Genomic DNA, 8,687 nt, shown 5'->3' on the forward strand with positions numbered 1-8,687 from the left:
GGCAGCTCATAACGTTGAAAAAGTTCGTCTACGACTTTATCGAAACATGAAGTGCAGTGTAAATCAGCTTGCGAAATAACGAGGTTTGAGCCGCAGGTCCGTCCAACGCATAATTAAAAACAAGCTCAAAATACATCCTTTCAAAAAAACTGTGTCCCAAGAATTAACAGCTTTGCAGCGAAAAAACGACTGGAGCGATCAAAAGAGCTGATTCGCTTGTACGATTGCGGCGAATTGCCAAAATTAGTCAAGAATGATAGAATACAAGATTGCGCCAATCGAGCTGAGAGCAACTGGGTGTGACGTCACATTATTATGAGAATGAGATTGTAAAGAATAATTTTGAAGAAGAAGAGGAAGAAGCGAACAAGTGGTGCGAAATAGTGATACACAACTAGGATGAATTGCACCAACTTTTCAGCTTCTTAAATTTGAACGTACATTCGGTACAATCACATAATTTTAGGTACATTTGGAACGCAGTAAAATATTGTTTCATGTAAGTCCAAAAGTTGTTATGGTACAGAAGGAAGATGTATTCCCCCAACTATCAAAAATATATGAACATAAGAGTACATGTTTACTGTTTAGGTACGCGTATCTACTTTTGGGTACAACTTTTCGGCAAATAGGTACAATATGAATATTTAATATTCATCACTAGTGCTAAAAAATAATAATGTGACGTCAGCGGTCCGTGGAAGGCGCCACCTTTGTTTCGCTGCATCGTGAAAATTAGTATTTTCTGACTAGAAAACGTTTTGTGTGGAGCAGTTCGTCACCAAGCAAAACGATCGGGTTTGTTTAAAAGGACGTTCCCGTGATCATTCTGACGAATTAAGAGTCACTCGACGCCAAGGTGCCGACCAAATTATGATGTGGCCCGCAGTCACTGAAAAAGGCCGTTCTCGGCTTCTTTTTCTTCCAATGGGCCGGAACGAGGTAAAAACAAATCAGCAAATCTACCGGGAGAAAGTGTTAGAAGGTGCCTTGCTACCATGGACACGCAATGAATTTGGTTCGGAGCGGTGGACATTTCAGCAGACTCGGCACCTTCACGTAAAGCCACGCAAAAAAGGTACGCAAAATTGGCTTACAGAAAACGTTTTTTCATTTATTAAGCACGAACAGTGGCCGTTATCATCGCCGGATTTGAATGCTCTGGATTATGGAATTTGGAGCATTTTACAGGCTAACACTGGATGCGCTGAAAAACTCTTTGACGTGAGAATGGAACCGAATAGATCAGAATATCATTCGTACAACTTGCCAGGCATTCCGGAAAGGGCTTGGATGCGTTGTCAACGCCAACGGCGGTTACATTCCAATGGAGTGATTTGAAGATAAACTTAAATATGCCCTCTAACATTTTATAAAATATAACAATAAAGAAGCAACAACAACAAAGCTATGTTATTTTTAAAAACAACAAAGCTATGTTATTTTTAAAAACAGACATTTCAATTTCGCCACCTGGTACATATATATCGTCGCCTGGCTAAAAGATTGCCGTGTGTTACTTTCGGCAGGTTTTGGGAAATCGATGTTAAATATTCAGTAACAATTTCTCAAAAGCTGTACAATCGTTTTTGACCAAAATTTAATGCTTCAATGTACATACTATTTAAAGTATAAATCCACATTTTCTTAAATTTTCAGTAACTAATATAGCTTTTTCAGCCACTTTTCCTAAAATCATTTTGTCGTAAGTTACATTTTCACGTTAAACGCGAGCCAGCTGTATGACATACGACAAAATGAAATTAGTTATTGCTCGTACGCAAAATAGAGAATCTAATACACCTGAGAAATAAGCTAATGAATAAAATCAACAAATATTAGTAACAATCAATTCATTTCCGCTTTGTTCAGCAGCTGATGGTGTGATTGGCACTATTTCATATGTGCTATTATTTAGTTGAAAATTTTCGCTTTGTTCAACAGCTGATGGTGTGGATGCCACTATTTCATATGCGGCCTCCTAAAAATCCTTTAATGTTAAATTTTCTTCTTTACACAATTCCGGGCCTAATATTTAATGCTAAAAAAGTAATTATAATATTAATTTTATTTTAGTTTTGTAACAATAAGAAATATACTTACGCCCAAAGATCTTCTGGCAATGCCAGCGATGGTAATTCTGCTCCTCTGCATGACATCATTTTCGCAACTAAATGCAAAGCTGTTTATTGTCAATACGAGTTGCCATAGCGTATTCGACCACCTATTGCGGTGTGATTTTGTTGTATGTATCTTACAATTTGTCACATAAGACACTATTTTAACAAGTAATCAATTTCATCAAACTGTATGGAAATTTTGTCGTATGTGAAATCTTTCGTCACATACAACAAAATGTTGACTGAGTCGCTTGCGAACTTACAAATACGACAAAATATTACTCAATATCTCGGAAACTAAAGGAGCTATCCAAAAACTGATAACACTAATCGAAAGATCTTATTTAAAAAAATAAAACTGCATCTTTAACTAAAAATCGTCAAAATCGCGTTTACGACAATCTTTTACGATACTTATATGAGTTACGCTGTAAAACGAAGCTTATACGATGTATACTAGTAAAGATATAATAAATAAATGTACCTTAAGCGCGGTCTATGCGCCTCTTGAAAATGTCCATGCTCATATATGTATTAATAAAATAAATAATTTTTTTGTGTATTTTAGCAATACAGTTTGTTCTTAGTGACGAATTTACTCATCTTCGCCCAGAGCAAAGGCAAGCGCTCTTGCATGAAGGTACGGGAGCTCGAGTAATTTCAGCATACGTAGAGATCATATTCGATAATAGCGATAATCGTGTTCCAGTAAGTATGACTTATCTTTCATTTGCTTATAAATATGCTGCATAAATACATTCATACATAAGACCTATGTGGGTCTTTCTTTTAGATCGTAGGAATTTCACAAAGAAGATTAACTTTTTTAAATGACACCAACCTTTTTATAGAATTTCCTTCGAAATTTAGTATCGGGAATTCTTAAAAAAAAATTTTTTTTAGAGATATGAAGGCTCAAAGTTTGCCATATTCCAAATTCAATATCTTTGGGTATAGTAATCGCATCGTACCCATTAGATACTGTTTAATTATTTTTATTTAAAAAAGTTATAAACAATTAAATTTTTGAAATAATTATTACATAGTCAGCCCTCAATGGATATACAAATTTGTACGAATTTCTACGAATAATCATGATTTTTGTTCAAATCACGTACGTGCAGACCGAAAAATTATCCATCACTCAAAAGTTGAGAGCGCAAACGGACAGTTCTCTTCGAGAGATTTGCCATCACGGAAAGCATATGCTGGTGGCACATGGTTGCATTTTTGTCGACGATAATTTGAATAAATAAGTTCGTTAAGTTTAAAAATTTATAAACATGCGCGATTTTTAGGCGAAGTATAAGTAAATACTTGTTGATATATTTAATTTAGTTAATTCCAAAGATTTGAAATGTACTCGGCTGAAAAAAAAATTGTATTCGTAATCGGAATGCAATCGCAGCCAGAGTCGATTTAGGAAACCTGACAGCTGGTACGATAAAGAAATTGAAATGAATGAATGTTAAAGAAAGGAAGAACAACAAGAAATATAAATGTATATATGTCGATCCTGTTTTTTGTACATCGGAAAGAATTTTAAAAATTCTAAAAATATTTATTATGTTTGCAGTTCAACCCTGGTGTCCACGGGCAGGGAAACTTGCAAATTCCTGCAAATTTGCCTTCGTGCAGAAATATGCGGAAATTTGTTTTTCTACTTGAGAGAATTTGAGAGAATTTTTTCTTACTCTATAATATTTTGAGAATCGGACAGTTCCATAAGTAACGTAACTCTTCTCACCGTTTTTTCTGTCAGGCCTTAGGCGTGCTTTTGGTTAATGTATTGGTGTTTTTGGTTCAGTGTGTTAGGGTATTTTGAATAAATTGTAATAGAAATGGAGAAAATGTAATAGAAATGAAAGTAATTGTGTCAAAAAACACGTGATCTCAGCTGTAGCCATTTTTTGGCAATCAGCTGATACTGTTTTTATTTAGGAAAAACTGCGATGATTTTGAGTGTTGGATAATTCCTGCTGGATTTTCGACGAACAAAACTATTGCCATCGTAAAGTTTGACATCTTTAATGGTAAATTTACTTAAAACATTTTGTCATACGAGTGCTATTTTTGCTGTTTTGTTAAAGGAAATTATTGAAAAAACAATTATTTATAACTAATTGACGTTGTTGTTTTGGTATAAGAAAAAGTAAATGTGAGAAATTTTATCCCCCTATCTATCATATTTTAGAGAAAATTCAGTTTTCAAATTTGTCATGCTCTAAAATATAATTTGCCAGCAAAAGCATCGTAACGTTACCTTAATATGGAAAGGCCCTAACTCATACATAGTCGCTGAAAGGCAAAAAAGCCGTATCTGACTAAAAGTTTTTATTGCCTAAAATGATGCGGGGACTTATAATTCGATGAAATGCATCATAATCAATCAAAACAGGAATTTTGGATTTTTACTTAGTAATGGCTTTTTGTATTTCAGCGACTATATGAGTTAGGGCCTTTCTATATTAAGGTAACGATAAGCACTTCACAATGATATACTTTTTTCAAAACTTCGTGACAACAATTGTTTCGCTTGCGGTGGTTTAACTCAGTATTTACACTAAATATAGGCCAATTTAAGTGGTATCTATGTATGTATGTGCGTATAATTAAAATTTGTAATATACATTTTTAGTTAAACAAGTAATTTTTAAGCAAAAAACAAAACCGACTTCAAATCTGATCGGATCTAAACCAAATTAACATGGGACCACCTCGGAGGTACCACCTATCCTTTTGAAAAAGACTATATATTGATTAACGTGGTTCAAAGATATCCGGTAACATACACAAAAAAAGTATTCCGACGAATTGATAACCTCCTTTTTTTGAAGTCGGTTAAAATTATAAATGTACACACATACATTCATATACTCGTACATATGTATGTATATGTACATATTATTTACCCTATATTTTTATTATAGATAGACAAGGAAGAAATATATCTACGAAGAGTTATTGGGTCCAAAAAAGATCAATACTTTTTAAACAAAAAAGTAGTTCCAAGAACTGAAGTTGTTAACTTGCTCGAATCGGCTGGATTTTCAAACTCTAATCCGTACTATATTGTGAAGCAAGGAAAAATCAATCAAATGGCTACAGCTGCAGATTCTTACAGATTAAAATTATTACGCGAAGTGGCTGGAACTCGCGTTTATGATGAGAGGAAAGAGGAATCACTCAATATTTTACGTGAAACCGAAGGAAAACTCGAAAAGATATCGGAGTATTTGAGAACTATAGAAGATCGTTTGAAAACTTTAGAAGAAGAAAAGGAAGAGCTTAAAGAATATCAAAAATGGGATAAAGCAAGGCGAATGCTAGAGTACATAATACACGAAACTGAATTAAAGGAGACCAAAAAAGCACTAGATGATTTGAATGAACAGAAAAAATCGTCTGTTGATAAGAAAAAGGTCTACAATTTAGAAATCCAGAAGGCTCAAGAAAACATAAAAGACGTGCAAAAACGACTAAAGGACGCTAAAAAAGATGTTGTTTCAACGAAGGAGGAGCGGTCCGTACTGTTGACAGAGCAACAACAACTTTTGCGTGAAAAAACAAAGCTTGACCTCATAATAGTTGATCTTAATGATGAAGTTCAAGGTGACAACAAATCAAAGGAAAGGGCAGACCTTGAGTTAAAAAAATTAAAAATAACCATTGCTGAAAAGGAAAGGGAGTTGGACGAAGTTAAACCAAAATACGAAGCTATGAAGCGCAAAGAAGAAGAATGTTCACGAGAGCTCGCCTTGAAAGAACAAAAAAGGAATGAGTTGTACGCGAAGCAGGGGCGAGGATCGCAATTTTCGTCACGTGAGGAAAGAGACAAATGGATACTAAATGAATTAAAGTCTCTAAGTAAACAAATACGAGACAAAATAAACCATAACACAAAATTAGTCGAAGATTTGAAGAAGGATAGTAACGCTGAAGCTGATCTTAATCGCAAAATTGAAGAGCACTCGAACGAGCTAGAGCAGTTAAGGCTTCAAATTGACGAGCACAATAAAAAGTACTACGAATTGAAGAAGACAAAAGACCAATATCAAGCAATGAGAAATGAATTGTGGCGCAAGGAAACACAAATGACACAGCAACTACAAACGCACAAGGAGGAACTTTCGAAAACAGACCAGGCGCTTAGAAGTATGGCTGGGAAGCCTATATTAAATGGTCGAGATTCCGTTCGCAAAGTTTTGGATAATTTTTTTGAGCGTGGCAGTCCTTTTGCGGAAATAGCCAAATCGTACTACGGCCCAGTTATTGAAAACTTCAGTTGCGATAAGACAATATATACAGCTGTAGAAGTTACCGCTGGAAATAGATTATTCCATCATATTGTTGAGTCCGACAAAGTAGGCACGCAAATTTTAAAAGAAATGAATAAACTTAAACTTCCAGGAGAAGTTACATTTATGCCCCTTAATCGTTTACAGGTGAAGATACATGATTACCCTGACGATCCAGATTCTATTCCAATGCTCTCAAAACTCAAATATGATGAACAGCATGACAAAGCATTAAGGTATATATTTGGGAAAACTCTGATATGTAGAAATTTGGAAAGGGCGACAGAGTTGGCTAAAAGTACTGGGTTAGATTGTGTTACTTTAGATGGCGATCAAGTGTCGTCGAAAGGGTCTTTAACAGGTGGCTATTTCAATACGTCTAGATCACGACTAGAAATACAAAAGAAACGTACTGAATACACTCAGCAAAATCGTGATTTCGAAAAGGAGCTTGGCAAACTACGAAACGAGATTAAACAAACCGAAAATAGTATTAATTCAGTTGTTTCGGATATTCAGAAAACTGAAACAAAACAAGGAAAGACGAAAGACATTTTTGAAAAACTTCAAGGAGAAATTCGTCTAATGAAAGAAGAATTATTAAGAATTGAGAAATATAGATCAACGAGGGAAAGATCTGCTACTCAATGCAAAGCAAGTTTAGAAGCGATGAATAGCACCAAGGCTGGATTGGAAGCAGAGCTAAATCAAGAATTGTTATCCAGTTTATCGGTACAGGACCAACGAGAAATAGATCAGCTTAATGAAGATATAAGGAAGTTGAATCAAGAGAACAAAGAAGCATTCACTCAAAGAATGCAATTAGAAGTTGTAAAAAATAAACTTGATAATCTCTTAACCAACAATCTTTTTCGAAGGCGAGATGAATTGATTACAGCGCTTCAAGAAATATCTGTCGAAGATCGAAAACGTAAACTTTTGAATTGTAAAAACGATCTTATATCTACGGAAAAGAGAATAAAAAAGGTCAATCTTGATTTGGAGGACATTGAAAAAAGGTATGTATTATTTTTATATATATTTCACATACAACTTTTCACTTTATTATATCGAGACTTACCCACAGTTTCTATTTAACCAACAAAAATATCTTTCTCTTTTTTTTGACGCCCATAGATAATATTTTATCATTCAAACTATTTCAAAGAATAAACTAACCGAAAGTGGTATTTCTAGAGCGCTTGTGGTATTACTGCTTGTTGCTGTTGTTTTTGTAGCGGCTAAAACAACCCCGCCTAGATCGGCTAGTATCTCAGTCGTTGTTGTTGTTGTTGTAGCGGCACTACTAAGCCCCGCCTATTTCGGGTCTACATTCAATCATTGTTGTAAAGCTCAACTAACGGAAGGCCCAGGAAACGAGCTGTTTCAATAGGGTCGGACCAGAGGGAGAGGGGTGTCAGTTGAGTCGGATTGAGCTGGCATGTGAAGAGGTGGTTGGTGTCATGAGGAGATTCTCCTCATGCCGGACACTCATTGGGGATGTTGGGGTCGAGTCTGGACAGGTAGCTACAGTATCCAGACCGTAATTGGGCCAGGGTAACGCGGGTCTCTCTTGGCAATTGAAGCTCCGTTGTTGTTGTTGTTGTTGTTGTAGCGGCTACCAAGCCCCGTTCGGGGCGGTTCATCCATCAACGTTGTCGTCAATTTCAGCTAGGGGAAGGCCCAGGAAGTGTGCCAAATTCACAGGGGCTGTCCATAGGGACAGGGGCGTTAGCATGTGAAGAGGTGCCGGGAGTTATATGGCGACTCTCCACATGCCGGGCATTGGTTGGGCACATCCTCGTTGATTCTGCTCAAGTAGGAGTTGAATCTGCTGCAATAGCCAGAGCGAAGTTGGGCTATTGTAGTGCGGGTCTCCCGAGGCAGACAAAGTTCTGTTCCGTCCACGTCCGGTGGTTGTGTGCCTAGAACGGCATTCAAAGGGCGGGAATCTACATAACTTGACTCTTCTCTTCCGTCTCTTCTACGGGTGGTGATTGGGATCCGATCACGGCATTCATAGGCCGGGAGTCAAGGTAGGTGGTGACTGACTCTCTAGCGATGTCGTTGATTTCTCGTCTGTACGTCGTCGGGTCCAGTGGTTGGTCTACGTATTGCTGGACTGCGTCCTTGTACACGCATAGGTGCCCCCTGACGTGCCTGGGTGGAGGCTCCTCCTGTAGCACAGGTCTGTTTGGGTGTTCACTTCTGTGGCACCCCACCAGAAACTGCTTACAAAGCAACTTGTTATGTTCCCTTACGGGGAGCA

General features: G+C 36.8%; 1 protein-coding gene across 1 annotated transcript in view; it reads left to right on the forward strand.

Moving 5' to 3' along the window:
* LOC118734269 (structural maintenance of chromosomes protein 3) overlaps positions 1 to 7,437 on the forward strand; it is a gene marked incomplete at its 3' end in the record, with an annotated part of 50,917 nt that extends 43,480 nt beyond the window's left edge. The window contains 2 exon segments of the mRNA XM_036463982.1: positions 2,689 to 2,828; positions 5,051 to 7,437. Coding sequence (XP_036319875.1) covers positions 2,689 to 2,828; positions 5,051 to 7,437 — 2,527 coding nt within the window.
* Between the last annotated feature and the right edge of the window lie 1,250 nt (positions 7,438 to 8,687).

This window comes from Rhagoletis pomonella, unplaced genomic scaffold, assembly GCF_013731165.1.
Source record: "Rhagoletis pomonella isolate Grant_MI unplaced genomic scaffold, Rhpom_1.0 Rhpom_scaffold_00002, whole genome shotgun sequence".
Classification (NCBI taxonomy): Eukaryota; Metazoa; Arthropoda; class Insecta; order Diptera; family Tephritidae; genus Rhagoletis; species Rhagoletis pomonella.